Source organism: Caretta caretta, chromosome 9 (genome assembly GCF_965140235.1).
Source record: "Caretta caretta isolate rCarCar2 chromosome 9, rCarCar1.hap1, whole genome shotgun sequence".
Lineage (NCBI taxonomy): Eukaryota > Metazoa > Chordata > Testudines > Cheloniidae > Caretta > Caretta caretta.
The window spans coordinates 9,499,623-9,517,531 of NC_134214.1; the positions used below are offsets into that span (position 1 = coordinate 9,499,623).

General features: G+C 41.4%; 2 protein-coding genes across 4 annotated transcripts in view; one reads left to right on the plus strand and one right to left on the minus strand.

Moving 5' to 3' along the window:
- MCF2L2 (MCF.2 cell line derived transforming sequence-like 2) overlaps nt 1–17,909 on the plus strand; it is a 317,075-nt gene that overhangs the window by 178,254 nt on the left and 120,912 nt on the right. For both annotated transcript variants that reach the window (XM_048863063.2, XM_048863066.2), the window contains one exon: nt 906–994. In XM_048863063.2, the coding sequence (XP_048719020.2) occupies nt 906–994 (89 nt within the window). The remainder of the gene's footprint in view (nt 1–905; nt 995–17,909) is intronic.
- B3GNT5 (UDP-GlcNAc:betaGal beta-1,3-N-acetylglucosaminyltransferase 5) overlaps nt 3,616–17,909 on the minus strand; it is a 38,065-nt gene continuing 23,771 nt past the window's right edge. Inside the window, exons 1-2 of one of the 2 annotated variants that reach the window (XM_075132095.1) lie at nt 8,867–8,943; nt 3,616–8,516 (exon numbers count right to left, since the gene is read on the minus strand). In XM_075132095.1, the coding sequence (XP_074988196.1) occupies nt 7,044–8,180 (1,137 nt within the window). In that variant the 5' untranslated portion in view covers nt 8,181–8,516; nt 8,867–8,943 and the 3' untranslated portion in view covers nt 3,616–7,043. Of the gene's footprint in view, nt 8,517–8,866; nt 8,944–17,909 lie in introns of those variants that run through there. The other variant, XM_048863088.2, reaches the window with a different exon arrangement.

The following is a 17,909-nucleotide window of genomic DNA, read 5'->3' on the forward strand; positions in this document are numbered from 1 at the left end:
AGCAAGTTTTGGCCCATGTCTTCAGAACCAGAAAAGGAGAGAGAACCCCAGGCTTCCCCTGAAGCCAATGAGAGAATTACCAAGCTATTTTGTGTAAAAAGTATTTTGATATTTATCTACACTGTATAAAAGCTACTTCATGGTGTTAAATACTGAAAGATCATTGACAGTGCAATGCTTAACCATGGGTAATTTCAGTATCCACCCTTTCCTGTTTTATAAATCCAAGGTGTTAGAAGCCTCTGAAATAATATCATCATCATCAAAAGAATGGCAAAACGATTCTAAACGTTCCAAAAAGAACAAGAAAGCCCATAATTCCTTGGAATTCACTGTACTGCATTGTATATAAATTTTGAAATCTGAAGACAAACTAAACTGCATTCAGTTAAAGAACGGGAACGTCATTCAGGCAAGACAAAAACCCCACCATGCCTAATAACATGCTAAGCAACCATAAAATGCTGAATTAAGTTTGTGATATTCCTATTCAAGGCAGATAAGTATGAAGAGTTGCTCCCGATATAAGAACAACATTGATCTCATATGTTATGAGCTAAGAATGAAGATTATAAAAACTTTATAAGAAGCCAAGAATGTCTCTGGTATCAAGAGTAGTTTTCCTCACAATAGGATAAATGGAAAAATTCAGAGCCAAAACAGGTAATACATATGGTTATAAAATGTTCTAGAAAATGTAAGAAGTTAGCTTTAAATAAAAAAAAAAAAACACGCATACATTAATTATTGAAGTCAAAGTTGTTAAATATATAAGCTGTCAATTGATTTACTTAAATATATAGTGTCAAATTCTGCCTTTTTTGCTTTTTAAAAAGCAACTGAAAGGCGAGCCTTCAGTCAGCAAATTACAACCATTTAATTTTTAAAATTTATTTTTAATTCAGATTGAAGTGATGCACGAAGCCAGTCAAGGTGGGTCCAGCAGAGTCCTGGTGATGAGTGAAAGTGAGGAGAATCTTTCCACTAGGAGGAGGTAAGGATGCAGAGGAGTCTTGTTAGTGACAGAAAGTAATGTTTTCCTTTTGCCTTAATAGAAGGCAGGTTTTTTTATTCAGGGATAGTACATCTCTCAAAAGTACGTGTTTTCTCTAAGACTAGATTTATCATCCATTAGGACAGTCAGTCACCCACCATATTAAAACACATTTGGGATTCTGCCCAAGAAAAGTCATCAAAACCAAGGTATGAGGGAGAGTATATTTTTGTAATTAAAGGAGGCTCATTTTGCATTTATCAGTTAAATTTAAAGTTAGGATTATTATTTATATAAAATGGCACTTGTGGTCTTAACTAAGAATGAGCTTGCATATTCATCATCAAGAAGTTTACATATAAATATCTTAAAGTATCATGGGCTTAAATAACTCCTTAGTAAGAGAAGATTGTGTGTGACCAGGAAACAAAGGTATGTGGCCTTTTTTTTTTTTTTTTTTAAAGTGCATATGGTAATGGCTCGCGGTCTCTAAATTTTAGGAAGACTTGTGAAATAAACTTGGAATTAAGTTTGAGTGCATGATCCTGAACACAGACCACACGGAGACAGTAAAAAAAAAAAAAACCAAATAGTTCTATGTGAAATAGAATTACTTTCATTAAATCTAGGATAAAAAAAATTCAACTGATCCAGCCCTCCTTCCCTCTGTTTTCCTCTTGGTGTAGTTCCTTGACTCTTCATTGTCCATATATCTTCTAGATCTTCATACAAAATTGTCTAATGGCAATTCATAGCAATTAACCTAGATTTGTGAGAGATTTAAAAAAACAAACAGGTAAATATTTAATCTGAAAAGTAATTTTAGTATGTTTCTTGTGAAACATTAAGTGGGTGTGCTGAATTGAAACTTTATTGGAGACAGTCAGGTTTATATTCCATATGCATTTTTCAATCCTCTCTACTGTATGTGGGCATTTTATTACTACCTCACACGGTCACTTCTGTTAAAAATGCTACTATTCAATACAAAAGTTTTTACAGTAGAGCGTAGGAAATAAAGCCTAGATTTCCATGTACATAATATTGCAGGTGCTGAAGATGCACTGTTCTTGAAGCCCATACCTTTATAAAGGCAGCAGATTTTAAAAGGTGTAAGGGTTATTTGTTTATTTGAAATGAACCTATATTAACTGATGTCATTTCCAAGTTCGTAGCTCCTAGTCAGATGCTTATCTTGGGGATGGGCGTGAGTCAGAACTGTAGAAGAGATTGTTTTCTCAATTATTTTCTCTCCTCAGATTTGCAAACCCAATCCACAAATAATATGGATTTAAGACTGTTGTATGACAAAGTTATCTGTGGTGAATGTGAGATGTTCAACTTGAAGAGCCATGTTTCTGGCTGAATTTTGCCTTCACTATTATTACTTGTAACACCTCAAGTTAAAAACATTATTTTCTTTTCATTTAGTTTAATTTATATACAAAATGCTGTCAGTTTTCCAGTATATAATCCATTAGCAAGGGAGAAACTAAAATGCATGTCAAAACTAAAAAGATCCTTATCATCAACAGGTGGATTAGGGGGGAAAAAAAAATGTAAAGCTTTTTTCCCCCAAAAAAGGTTCAGGACACAGGCCCAGATCCTCAAAAGGTATTTAGGCTCCTAACTTCCACAGAAGTCAATGGGAGTTTTATCAAATAAAAATGATTTTTTTAAAAAAAGGTAGTGAGTTAAAAATATTGACATCTCTTAAAACTAATATTAAAATCTTCAAGCCTCTAGAAGACAAGTAGCAGTCTTGAATATAGATTTAATAAGTTAGAGCAGCAGAGACTTTTAACAAAGCAATAGTGTGGATACTCTAAACTAGTTCCATAAACAGCAATTTTAAAGAATTTTCAAAACTAACTTAATTTTGTTCCTAGTATTGAGAGGGATACCACTTTTGAAGGTTAGCAGTAATGTGGATCTTTAACTTTATCTGTTCCCAATAAGGCTAACAGAGACATTCTCTTAGAATGCAAATAGCACTGCTCCTGGAGTTGAAGAACCTACCTCACTGACACCTAAAACTTCCATTTGGGAGGAACAACAGTCATCTGCCAAATATGAACATTCATTTGTTCCTCTCTTACTGAAGGTCTCTGTGTGGGTTTAAAATAAAGCAACTATTTGAGGAGTTCCATAAAAGAAAGTTGTAGAAAAAGTTAATGTTGGAAAGCAAGCTGGGGGAGCTTTCAGATCTTAGGGAGGGAACTTATTGTAAACTGAACAGCAATCCCACTTGTCAGTTAACAAGAAACACAAAGTCCAAATCACTGGATCATTAAGGGAGTCTTCCACAGAGTCCTCCAGTGGAAGACAGGTAAATGCAACATGGGATCTCAGGGGTGAGCAAAAAGATGTGTGTGTGTTCCATCAGAGATGACACGCCAAAAGGAGAAGTTAAAAAGGCCAACACATTAAACAGAGGAAAAAAAAGACAAAAAACAACAACAATAAAACCCAGCACATACTAATGTGGGGTTCAGGTCTTCTCTCAAGAAGGGACTAAACGGTGTATTCAGAATTCAGTTTTAAAGCACGGAAGCTGAGGATGTCAGGTACAAGAAGGGCAATTCTGAAAGCCAAAAAGGTTTACCAGCTTAAAAACAAAACACTACACAAAACCTGTTTATTCTAAACAGAAAATTTTTACAAAAACAATTGTCTTTTGTGATAGACCAAAAAGTTTCAAGAATAAATATTTGTATAAAAATTAGTAATATCAAAGGAAACTTGATGCAAACCAAACAAACAGGTAAAAACAATTTCAGCATTAAACATTTTGTGCAACAATGTCAAAACTGCTAATTGAGAAGAAGTGACCATTCAGGCTAGTGCATGTTTTAATTGTGAAAATAAAACATGAAAGCCCTGCATTGGAGCACTGACATGCCTCTCTCTCAAAACAAAAAAAACCTAAATGAAGGAGTACAAATTTTAAGTCAATGTTTAGAGCCAAAAGGTTAAGAAATTTTCTAGCTTCTCCATTCTTTGAAAGGAGTGCCATCATATTTTCTTCAAATTTATAAACACTTTCTCTTAATATGCAGCAAAACATCATAATAAAAAGCCAAATTACAAACAAAGTCCTTTTTAAGATAAGGAATATTCCTAACAAAACAGACCGGCTGTAAACAAAAGCATTTCAATGGTCAAGAGGGACACTGATCTTTTCACCCAATGGCAGATTAAGTTTTAAAGTAAAGTAAAATTACAAGTTATAGATGCTAATTTAAGCCCCAATTTTGCAAACATGTAAGTATATGCTTAACTTTACTCACGTGAGTCAAGTTAATCTCTACATTTGCTTGCAGGATTGGGGTCTTAATTGTATACTCTAAAAGCATACTGCATTTAAACTATTTTATACTAGCTGGGATTTCTATCAGGTCATTTCTGCCACAGGTTATTGTCAATTCAAAGTGGCTAGTGCAATCAAAAAAATTTCCACCAGTTATAAAAGTATTTCCACAGTGCAATGTATTTTTAGATTTCTCAGGAATTTAGATCTATAACTTGTAATATTTTAGTTATTTTGCCATTTAACTTCAACATTGGTTAAGCAAAACTAGTTTTGAGTAGTATAAGTCAACCTCTTAAGATCATGGATTAACTGGATTTGTTTTGCTGTAAACATTTTAGAGCTGAAGAATTATGTAACATTATCCAGCAGGATAGGATAAATTTCTCATTTTACAGCCATCACTTTTGCATTGGTGGTAATAGACTAAGTCTTGCTTTGTAGGTTTCTCTGTATAGTTAACACCTGGATCCAACTATGGTCAGTCCAGTGGTTTCCTTACCCCTTCACTCTGGAGAACCACTTAATTCTAGTAGATATCAAGCTCTTATCCCAGTTGGAAGAGTAAGAATAGCTTGCATAGAGGCAAATATCAATCATGCTCCAATAACCAGCTGACAGAAGTTCTCTCCTGGATCTTGTTGACACTAGCCTTTCCCCCCTCCCGCAAGATGCCTGTGTACTACCACTGATGCAGCCCTACAGATGGTGGCAATAGAGCGAGCACTAGCTTAAACAAGAAGGTGCACACAGCTGCCTGCATTGTAAGTGAGCATATCATCTAGACCTGCTCTGAGCAAAGCTAGAGTTAAATACGGTGACTGGTCTACTTTAGTGCTCCCACATGGTCATCTACAGCATTGTTGGTCTGTCAGTGCTGGGAAATTTGGGGAAAAAGGCTAGTGTGGATATTCTCTTAGAAAGCAAGTAGCACCTCTCTTGGAGTTGAAGAGCCCACCTCCTAGAACATGACAAAGTTCCACTTAAAAAGTGACAGACTCATTATCATTTCCAGCCTTTGTTTTGCATTTCTGCTGCTATGCCACTGGATGAAGATTTGAATTCAAGCATTCTGAAGTGAAGTGATTTTATGACCCTGTTCACATTGGAACTCATACCAATGTCAAACAGCTCTCAAAATAAGAGACAAACACCACTTGCATCTACATCTATCAGTATCCAAACAGCTACTGTGGCTTTGGCTACTAGAGTTACTAACAAATAGTTGTCCACAAAGTACACGGAAACATTGTTACAACCAGACTGATAAGAAGAGCATTGAGTCCTTCTCCCAGAGCTCAGTTTTAGAGGTTTTGGACATGGTTATGAACTATCAGGTTACAAACAGTGGTGGTGGTGGTCAGGGTTTTAATAGCACCTACTTCTAGCCTTTGTAAACTGAAGGTTAAGCTTTTTGCTCATGTTAAAGAGGCAAGAGTAACATATGCAATAGATTTGGTTAAAGAGAAAGATACAGATTTTCTATTTTGACACGGACTTCTTCACATGGCCATAAGACAAAGATCTGTTCTTGAAACCAATTAGATTAAGAGAGGACAATTTAGTGGATTCTTTGTAATTCTCTTAATAAATGTTGCATCTTTACCTGTTACAATCAATATTTCACCCTATCCCTTCTTTGTGCAGTCTACCCTTACTTTCAGCTCCTCACATCTTTCTCTGTTAGTGCTCATGTTTGCACAAATTTGGCTTCTTCAACTTTTTGAATAATCTGAACTAACTACGTTATGACAGACTTCCCTTGAGTTATTTAATGGAGAAGTTTAACTTGTCTTCCCTCTTGAAAATTAACTAGGGAGACAGAAGTGTATTTTTGAAAGAGACACCTGGAAGGCCATACTCAATACACATGCTCTTAGTTTACCAATGACTGACTGGAGTGTTTAAAAATACCACTTCAGAAAGCGTTTTCAGATTTAAAAAAAAGTTACTTAATTTTCAAAATGTTGCTGTAGTTGAAGTAGTGTTGCAGAAGTTATTAATGTACCTTCCTGTAAATTCCTGTTCTAAACAGAGCTCGTGTATTACCTGAAAGCACCAGTTAGAAGGACAGTATGAATGCCATTTCCCCCCACCCAAATGTTGTGCAGGATTTACGTAACCTCAAGAGAGCAAAATGTTTTAGCAAGCTTTCACCTCTAGCACCATTTGTGGATTATTTTGATTTTTAAAGAGTCATTTTGCTGAACTGTATACAGAAATGGTGACCATTTGACTAGTTTACTCAGACTTTAAATTGCCATCCTACTCTTCTACTCATGGTACCAGAACTATCATTTCCTTTTGTTTGGAAAGGGCTATTTATGGATGTTTAAGTAGCGCATCAACTGCAAGTCATTGCCTTGAAACCATGTGCCTTAATTTACATACTCTTTTTCAAATGGAAGAATGCAATTAACAAGGGTTATTGACAAATTCTGTACTCCCAAGTTCAATTACTTTTCACAGGCTTTTCAATATCTAAAAAAATGAAATCAGTTAATATCTATTCAAGACTTAAATCCCTTGAAAAGGAGTGTAAAAATACAGGGTGCAGTATGTGGAAACTAACACAGCAATAGAGAGTTATTCTGATGAAGTTCCTGAGCAGAATAATTTGGGATCTATTCACATTTTAATCTTACCTCTTTTCATGTTCACTTATGTATATATTGGATAAACAGTTAAAAGTTGTCACTCCATTTTGGCTCAGTGAATCTCTATGCAGATATTCAAGTATTAGGAAAATGCAGCTGAACAGGGATACGTGTCCTCATAGTGTAGTTTGCAAAGAAGCATAATGTTAACTATTTTGCAATATAGTCTACCCAAAAATCTAGAGGAAAAGCTTTTGACTTTTGGATCTGTTGCCTGCTTCCAAAGATGATGAAGGTCTTCCACATGTCCATGGGAGGTTATCATTTTGTTATAGATGCAGGGATGATATGGAGCCTTTCCTTCCCCAGAAAAGAATACATGATATTGTGGTACAATTCCCATTTTATTGGCACAGAGACCCATGAAAACATCATCTATATAAAGACTTGTATTAAGGGTCTGTGAAGCCTCATATACTTTAGCTGCTACATCACTTGATATTACATATGCGGCTCCAGCTGTGTAGTCAGGATAAGAAGGCCACTGGTACATTTCATATGGAACATAGTATTTGCTAGTCTTATCTCTCACGGGAGGAGCTCCACGATGGACACGCCCAATCCAGATATCTTGAATACCAATTTCCACTAGACTTTGGAGATATGCAACAAGATTTGGCATGTGAATAAAAATATCATCATCTGCAGACATAATGAACTTGGCATGTGGGCAGTATGCATTCACCCATCCAAACTGCAAAAGTAACTTAAGGGTAAGATTGTGAAAAGTATCCAAGAAGTCTTGTTGGATCAAATCATTATACTTCTGGTCTTCCTTTAGAAGTTTTCTTTGCATCTGTGCTCTCTGCATATGATCTGTTGGTCGTCCTAAAGCAAAAACAGTTTTAATGTTGGCGTTAAGATGAGAATGTACATATTTCTCATTACCCCAGGTTTGTCGAATTGCATCTCGCCGATGCCGGTTTTCTGGAGAAGTCTTTACAAACAATAGAAGGAGGACCTCTTGCTGTTGACATTTCTCCTTGTGGTTGATCAAATATTGGTATCTTGCTACCCTGTCCAAGTTGTCCCTGCTAACGGACAGGCTATTATTCACAAAGTTGTAGCTATTTATGAGGTATCTGTAAGAATAGGACTTCATGTGGCTCACAATATGATTATCAAGTGGTGTCCAGAAAATCATGAGAGACAATACAAAGCAAGTGGCAAGTATCTGCACAAACTGGCATTTTCTGACTTTCCTGGCACTAACAAACATTCTGATGCAGTCCCTTTAATACTTGTTCCAGTTAAGGATCAGTGTATTTAGGGTGGTGTTCTTTTCATTTGAAAGCATAGAAACTCCCTTTCACAAGAGATGTCCATTGGAATGCATGTTGTCTTTTGTACAGTATCCGTGTAATGTCAGCTATGTGCACAGATTTCACAAGTCATCTAAAAGCCATTTTGCTAGGAGTGAAAGAATGCAGACGCATTTAAAGGACAACACCTGCAGAGCAGATTTTTTCCTCTGCACCATCTTTAGCTGAAATAAACTGTACACTTCCAAGCTGATGTTTTCTTACATACTCCTTTGCTTCAGAGAGGTGGAGATCTATCAAAGGTGGGAAGGGGAAAGAAAAAACTGTTTTAGTAAGGAGCTATATTAACCTAAAAGCAATTATATATGCAGATTCAATTGTTCTTTTTTGGGAGTAAGTTATTAGTGGAAAGCCACTTAGTCTTTGTGTACATCTAGAGCAGGGAGAACCACCCCTCTACATACATTGAACTGTCATAAAAATGAAAAGGCCAGAGAAAGCAAAAATGATACACATGGAGGGTTTCTAAAAAGAGCCATCCTTACCTAGAAAGCTGATCAGTTCCCAGAGACTTTTATGGGGGAAAGAGAAAAAAAAATCACATTCCCCTACTTCCAGTCTCTATTACAGGTCTCATTCTTACCTCTATCCCTGTGTAGCTTCTCACTGTTGGTTACATGGGTCTCTTAAAAAGAAGAAAAACTGATTTGATTACATGTGGGGGGGGGGGGGGGGAGGAACAGCAAAATTGCTGTCAAAAGCAGGGTCAAATGCACAAAGTGAAGGTGGGGAATGGGAAGATTTCCTCTCTAATCTTTCACTTACAGTAATTTTACAAGAGTTCTCAACAATAGAAGGGTAAAAAAGATTCAGACAGAAATGTGACTTTTAGGCTAGCAATTGGGGGGGGGGGCGTGAGATGTTGGAATACAGATGTTGTCTTTAGACAGTTAACTCCTTAAAATACCCGAGTTCTTTGTTACCATCTGCATGCAGAGCATGCCCTTAGGCTTCTGCCTGGTTACTTTATCCAGCCTGAATCAAGCCAGGGGTTGTGTTTTATTTTGTTTTGTTTAAAACAGGCACAGACAGCAAGGCTACCCCTCAGACACGGGAGGGGCGGTGGGGGGGGGGGCGTTAAATCTCGGTCAGAGCAGGGTGCTAAAAACACTCCTGACCCTTGTCTACCCCCCCCCCCCCCCCCACTAAGGACCTATAGGGGTTAACAGCCCCAGCAGCGGCTTTTGGGCCTAAGGCAGGCAGGGTCCCAGCCAGCCCTGGGGGGGCACGAGTGCAGCGGGCGGCGACTGCAGGCCCCGGTGCTGGGAGGGAGCCCCAGGGCTGAGGTGGTACGGGGCATGGTGCCTGTTTGGGAACACCCCTGGGCCGGCAATCCCCAGCCCCGCACAGGGCTGAGGGAAAAGCGCGGGGTGGGGTGTGGGGGAGAAAACAGAGAGGCGGGGCAGCCTGCCCCCGCCCCCACCTCTCCCACTATGTGATGGGGGCGGGGCAGCCCCCCTCCCCTCAGCGCCGGGCAGAGCGCGGGAAAGGGGCGCCGCCGAGGCGGCGGCTCGCGCTGCACTTCCCCGCGGGACGGGGCGCTCGGCCACGGCCCCGCCCCGCCGTTACCTCCGCTCGGGCGGGGAGGGGCGCTTCGGGCGGGGAGGGGGCGTTTCCGGTGCCGTTGCCCCCCCTGCCGCACCACAGGGGACAGCGTTTCCGGGAAGTGGGGGGTCCGGAGCGCACCTGTGAGGGGCGGGGGGGGGGCGTGCACTCCTTTCCCGCGCAGGGCTCCCCGGGGCCCTGCCTGTGCCAGGGCCGCGGATCCCTGAAGGTGACCCCCCCCCCAGGTAGTACCAAGGGGTGAAGTGTCCCGTGCTCCCGCAGGGATGTGGCCCCCAGCTCCGGGCGGGGGCGGCGCCTGCCTGTCGCTCCCTAAATCGGGGGCAACACCCGGCATTGTAGTAAGTGAGAGGAAGGGGTGGAATTTTTGGGGGGGGGGGGGCCACGCAATTCTTGGGCTGATGGGAGAATGAGGCAAGGGCTGCGCAGGCTTGTAATCTGAAACGTGCAAGGCATGTTACAGGTATTATCCAAACCCTATCACGGCATTCAAGACCTAGGCCTCCTTTTTTGGGGGGTCCTAAACCTGCCAAGCCAGCCCTGCTCACGGATAGGGCTTGCCCCAAGGGGATCTCCGCTACCTGGCGCCCTACACACCTGGTTGGAGGCATGAACTGGCCGGTTATAGTGGAGTTCCGGGCTGGAGAGGTGCTACCTCTGCAAGCACTCTACCCGCCTCCTAAAGATTCATCAGGCACCCCCTTTCTACATGTGGATGTAGCTTTTGTTCATTTTTGAGCTTATGCATCTCCAGTCTTCAACTATAAAAAGTTTTTGAAAACAATTGAGTAGTTGCCACTGGTGTCAAACACTGCTGTTCCTTTAATAAGGTTTTAAAGCACAGTAAGCTTGCCTGCTCTCCCTCCCCAGCTGAATGATTTTTTTTTTTAATAGAGAGAGAAAAAACACAACACACTGTCTCTCTACCATCTAACCTACTCAGCCTCTGCTTTCTTTGTATGTAGTTCTTGTTCCTCACCACAGATACCAAACAAATAGAGGCTAACCACTAGATCAGGGGTTCTCACACTAAGGGTTGTTTTTTTTATTACAGCTCGTAGCCTCCCCCCCCCCCATGTAATAAGGGGCTACGAGCTGTCAGCCTCCACCCCAAATCCAGCTTTGCCTCCAGCATTTATAATGGTGTTATACATTAAAAACACTTTTTTTATATATGGGGGGTGTGTGTGTTGCACTCAGAGGCTTGCTATGTGAAAGGGGTCACCAGTACAAAAGTCTGAGAACCCCTGCATTAGATAAATCAATCTGCCTAGCCATCCAGCAAAGAGTGTGTTCATTCCATTAAGATTTATCAGTTCTAAATAAATTAATCTCAAAGAGGAAAGACTCCACACCAACCAAATCACATCACAAACGCAGCCTCTGAAAACTGAGCTAATTATTTCTATTCCTGCAAGCGTGCATTACCTGGTACACATGTTTTTTGCATCAAAGCTTTCAAGCCCTCAGCTGACAAAACAGACACCACAGTGTAGACAGTCACTTGCCTCTTAGCTAGAGCAAAACTTGGTATAATTCCCTGGCTTCGTTTCTGATGGAAAGGCCAGGTTGCTAAATGATAGCATGGGGTGATAGAACTAAGGCTTGCAGACTGTGTTGCACAACAAAACAGCTGTATGAGCAGTCTGATAACTAAAGCAATCAGCACTTTTTATAGCATCAGTTTAAACCCTTTTTATTTTGGATACATAAGTTACACAATGCACCTCCACTGAGTTAAAAACTCAGCAACTCTCTACAACAGAATGCCATTGCAAGGCTTACTCTTGTTTCAGTGGGTAAGCAGAATGCACATGAGAAGCTGGAGGGTTACTGAAATCCAGATGGAGCTGTCCAGAGCAGAGCTCCACTAAATATTTTAAACCATCCTGGAGTTTTTATAGCATGGGGTGGGAGAGGGGGAGGGGGAGCACACAGGGAGAGGATCCAGCAAATACTCAAAGAATTTAAGCCCTGGAATGAGGTGGTTGGTTGTGTTTTTTTGTTGGGGAGAAGGGGGGTGGGGGTGCGGGAGGGGGAAGGCAGGGAAGAAGTGGTTTCTGTAAAGTAGCAATAAGTCATTTGTGAAATTGTTTTCTGCCCTGATAAAGTGTGCGGTATAGTGTGCAAAATTTTGCCAGCTGGTAAGAAAGCTATCTTCCTCCTCAACTGTTCTCACCCTATTAATATGCAGGCTGAATGTAAATTTCTTGTTGACATATACTGCAACTATCATCATAGTGACAGGATTAGATTTTTGTAATGTAAAAATCCTTTGCCCACATCCCTCTTCCCGGGGGGAGGAGGAGGAGAGGGGGGAGGAAGTGGCATGTAATCCTAAATAGCTTAAGTAGATAGTTATTTTACTTCTTGAGAATAGTTTTAACTTACTATGCAATAATCTAAGATTAAGCCATAGTTCGAACAATTTATGTACCAGTGAGAAGATCTTCTGGTGAATACGGGAAATTCAAGTTGCCATTTCCAGTAGAGTTTAAGTTTTCATAAACTGTGACCCAAATAACCTTTAAGCCAATTGCATTGCCTTATCAATTTTGCCAGTTTAGTGTCTGAGAAGAAGCAGCCTGAAAGTACCACTATTTAGGTCTGAAAAGAGATGGTAAAACGGACCACCTGCAAACAAGGAACTGTCAAAGTCAATTTCATATTTAAACATTAACATTAACTGAAGGTGGAGGACCCACCCCACAAAAAGTAGATAGGGAAATGGTAGAATAGCAGAAGCTTCTCCCTCCCTCCCATCCCCCTCACAATAGTCAGGAGGCTCTGGAATTGAATAGACAAAACAGCTTCTCAGAAAGCTAACGGGTCAAGCTGCAGATGCCTACTAACCAGAGCCACATGAAAACCCAGGGGCAGCACCCTATTAGAAGTCCCATAACCTAGCTCCTAAGAAGCTAGTAGGGCAGAAAGTATACTGTGGAGGGACTGAGTTTAATCCTTTTGGAGATGGGTGGCCCTCCCACATTTGTATTTTCTATGAACAAGAGAGGTAGGTTTAGTCCTCACACTAGTAGAATTTTCAAGACTACTCTTGCTATAAAATAGATCAACTTCAGTTTAGATTGTTGGGCAGCTCAGTGCTGTAGTGGATCAGAGTTCAGGTCTTGAGCTATGTTAGCCAATATGGGGACACTATGGAGCCAGTCATCTCCTCTGGCTAATTAACAGAGTAGCCATCTTGTTAGTGAACGCTGCTCCATGCCCCCAGAGAAGCCATGGTGGAAGGGAAGTACCTCCAAGCCTATAGGAGGGGAGGCAGTACTTATATCCAATGGGGATGCTGCTTCCAGCAAAGCTACAGGTGCAAACCAAGTTTAGAAATCAAACTCACAGCCTCTCAGGATAGTAACAGTACTCTCTGAGCCACTATTGTTCTGGGTCCAGGTGCCTGACGAGACCAAAACAGTATCATGACTTTCTGTAACATATAAGTACAGACGTTCTTTTGGAGCTGGTCTCACTTCTCCCCCACTATCCAGAAAATAAAACCAAGCCGATTCACTACTGGGAAAACTGTATTAATTCCCATCCCTCTGAATTAAGGGGGACAGTTGGTGACAAGCTCTCTAGTGAGATGAAAAGCAGCATGATCAATCTGAGATGCTCCTGCAAATTCCCTACCTACATTGGTAGGCCTTATCTGTGGAGAAGGCAGAACCATGCTCTAGAATTGTTTTCCCGATATCAATGGAGTTAACCAATTAAGTTGTCCAGAATGATCAGAGTTAGATCTTACTATGCTACTGCTAAACTTATTACTTTGTGGAAAGTCTCAGAATGCTTAGGATATGAAAGGCACCAAGAGATTTGCTTTGGTCCTCTAGAACTAGAGAACCATCATTCTTCAGCATTGGATATAGGGCTAGGAAGAATTCCGTTGCTGGAGATGCCCAGGCTGATGTGCGAAACCAAAATCTTCTTGCTTGAACTCCAGGTAGACCAGGGGTGGGCAACCTTTGAGAAGTGGTGTGCCAAGTCTTCATTTACTTACTGTAATTTAGAGGTTTCACATGCTAGGGGCTGCTCAGCCCAGGGTCCCGGCCGCCAGCCCCAGCCACTCAGCCCGGGGTCCCGGCCGCCGGCCCCGTTCATCCAGGCAGGCAGCAGGCTGAGGAGGGCAGACAGCTGAGACCCCGGCTGGCAGCAGAGTGCTACTAAAAATCAGCTTGCATGCTGCCTTTGGCATATGTGCCACAGGTTGCTCACCCCTGAGGTGTTCTTCCTACAGTAACTACAGTTTTCCCTGAAGTTTCAATAATAAGTGGGGTTTGTTTGCATTCATTTCCGGGGGGGGGGGGAGGGGGAGGGGGGAGGAGAAGAGAGACCATTCCTATATGGCTGATTGTCAAGTGAAGGTAAAAAGGATATAAAAAACTTTATACTTTGTTTGTTTGGACTCTAGGATGCAGTGGGATGAAAAGGAGCTACAAAATTTGCTGTGTAATCAAAAGAACTATCATTGTAATAACTGAGAATACCATAATCATGACAAGTAAAATAGTTACCTCAGCAGGAAATGTTTCCAAGTGAGTCAATATTTGGAAGAAATTAAGAAGGAAATAATTTTGTGGTAAAAGGGCATAAAACGTGTTTTGAAGGAGAGAAAATACTTGTAGAGATTAGCCACCTGCTTGGTACTGCAGAACCACTAAACAGCACCTAGGAATGCCAAGATTGCGTACAAACAATATTTTTAACTAAGTATTTTCTTGATTTCTTGATTACCGTGTACAGTAAACTACAGTAAGTTTTATAATTAAATCCCATTAGGTCAGGATTTAGTCATAAGTAGCTGACAATGCTGAACACATCTTGTCCTTTGCTACACTGATTGCAAAGTCACTTCCTCCTCCTCTCCCCCTTCTCTCGCTGATGAAAGGGATATTTTGTTTAATCCTTTAGGCTAGAAAATACTTCCATTTACATCCATTCTGCAGGAACCAAGGCATTCACATAAGAGCAATTAGAACTTGGTGGTTCCAATGATGAACTTCCTAGGCTACAGCAGCCGAGCTAGTTGCAGAATCATTAATACTATGCAGTACTACACAAATGTGTACACTGAACACTGCTAGTGCATGAGTGAATTTAAAGCACAGAGAATAAAGACCTTCTGAGAAAGAAAGAAAGAGGAGGAGGAGTTATACCCTCCCACCTCCAGAGTTTGCTTCTCTTCCCTCCCACTCCTTTGCTTTTGTGTGTGTTATACAAACACATTAGTTCTACCTATAAGAGATACAACTTTGCCCTCACTGGATTACACAGAGTCGAATTACTGTTGCTATCAGAGAGATTATCTTGGGTATATCCATCGTGAGATTTACCTTTATTAGGGTTTAACAAGGTCCCCTTTCTAACACAAAATTCCTCCATCAAATCAGAGCGTACATACAGGGCAGTCATTCACTGCTAGCAAAAACTGAATAAGGGATACTAGCAAAGTTTATTCAGCAGATGACGTAGATTAGCATTGGAATTTATAGAGCTCTATTGCAGTATCTGGGTACACTTTGCAAGGATTAGTTAAAACCATTAAGTCAGTCCCGCTTCAGAGAAGAGCATTTATTGTCCATTTCATTTCCTATCCCCAGAATGACCATGCATCTTCCCAAATATGCTTCAGTATTCTTAAAGAGAATTTTCCAATAGTATAGCACTCATGAATCATCTACCCTACAAACTAACGTGTGCAACATGGAAGAAGAAACCTGATTTCTATTAGAGAGACAAGGTGGGTGAGGTAATATCTTTCATTGGACCAACTTTTGTTGGCAGAAGAAGCAAGCTGTCAAGCTTCACAGAGCTCCTCCTCAGGTCTGGAAAAAGTAATCAGAGTGTCACAGTTAAATAAAGGTGGGACAGACTGTTAAACATAACATGTTGCAGGAGACTACTTAAAAGAGAAGTGGGCAATTAATCCTACTTTGTCCTATGACTACAGAGGAGTTAAGTTACAAATTTTGTAATGAGCCATAAAACCAGTGTCTCTGTTGAGTCCATGATTTTTAGCATCCAGCAGAGTTATGAATTTAAGTTCCCAGGCTCATCTTTTGAAGGTGTTGTTCACAAAGGAATCCTGCACAAGGACACGTGTAGAGTGATTGCTTTGTGAAAAGTGTTTGCCCATGGGTCATAAGGTGTTTTTTTAATAATTTTTCTGGGAAAGTTCATGCATAAGCATAGTGATGGTCTGGTGTCATCCTCATTGTTGTGGGGTATTTGATGCACTGGAGAGGTAGACCACGTGTTCTGATAGGCATGCATAGGAACCAGGAATCTTGAAAACTATTGTGGGAGGTATTGATCATTGTAGCAGTGGAGATAGATCTGCAAGTTCTGCATCTGTTGTTGTGGCAGGGTCTGGTGCTGCTTTGAGTTGGCATGTTCTGTCTAGTCTGCAGGGAGCTTCCTTATGAGCTTGGTGAGGTTGGGGGGTTGTTTAAAGGCCAGAAGAAGTGGGTCGGGAAAGATTTCTTTCAGGATGGCGTCCCCATGAAGGATGGGTTGTAATTCTTTAAATTTCTATTCAAAGCTCAAAGAAAAAGGACTCCAAGATGGAGAATTCATATTTTGCTTAGGAAGGAAGTTGACTTGAGGGTTGAAAGAGGAACAACTATATTTTCTCTCTCGAGTAGGACTATTACTACCACATGAGAGTATAGCTTTCTTTGTATTATATTGTTGCCCCTTTGCAACATGAGCAGCTGGAAGTAATCTGGTATTTTCCTTTTTGCAATCCTGCTTATTTACAAGGAAGGTACAAAAGTCCTGGGTCTCTGAATGCAGAGGGAACCAAGAAATGGCTTCTCTTCTTACAGCCCCCAAGCCTCTTTAGCCAACTCCACACTCAAAGGGTCACACTGCTTACAGGCTGCTGCTGGACAGAGATATACATCTGTCTCAAGATCTTGTCTGTTCTCAGTTTCTGTGTGATCTCCCTTCCCCTCCCCCGCACACACACAGCTGCCCAAAATAATACACAGCCAAAAATTCCTGGGTTGGTTCATACACATCTTGCGTCTTAGGTGGGGGCCTATGCTTACAGTTATGTTAACTGAAGGTGAGTTCACACCAAATCAGTCTCATTGAGGTTTTTTAAAAAAAAACAAAAAACCCCCAACCCTTAATGTTTCACCCAGCTCATAAAAATATTACTCAAGATAACAGGGGACTAGCAGCTATAACCAGACTAGTGTACTTTCACCCCGTCCCACACAAGAGTAGCACCTTTCAGTAGATGTTAGAGATTTGTTCTTAGTGTTAGTCTGTTTATTTCACTGAAAAGGATTTGCAATGCCTAGTGCAGGGGTGGGTAAACTTTTTGGCTTGAGGGCTACATCATGGCATGGAAATTGTATGTCGGGCCATGAGTGCTCACAAAATTGGGGGTAGGGATGTGTGAGGGGGTGAGGGGTTTGGGATCCAGGAGGGTGCTCTGGGCTGGGACCAATGGGTTTGGAGGGCGAGAGGGGGGATCAGGGTGGGGCAGGCTGTTGGTGCACTGGGGTGGGTGAGGTCTCTGGCTGGGGGTGTGGGCTCTGGGGTAGGACTGGGGATGAGGGGCTTGGATCAAGGGGTTTGGAGGGCAAGAGGGAGATCAGGGCTGTGGCAGGGGATTGGGTTGCTGGGGTGGGACTCGATGGTGCAGGTTCCAGGGAGAGCTTACCACAAGTGGTCTCTGTCAAGGTTCCTTCCCCACTCTGAACTCTAGGGTACAGATGTGGGGGACCTGCATGAAAGACCCCCTAAGCTTATTCTTACCAGCTTAGGTTAAAAACTTCCTCAAGGTACAAACTTTGCCTTGTCCTTGATCCCTATGCTGCCACCACCAAGCGTGTTAGAACAAAGAACACAGAGAGAGCCCACTTGGAGACGTCTTCTCCCCAAAATATCCCCCCAAGCCCTACACCCCCTTTCCTAGGGAAGGCTTGATAAAAATCCTCACCAAATTGTACAGGTGAACACAGACCCAAACCCTTGGATCTTAAGAACAATGAGAAAGCAATCAGGTTCTTAAAAGAACACTTTTAATTAAAGAA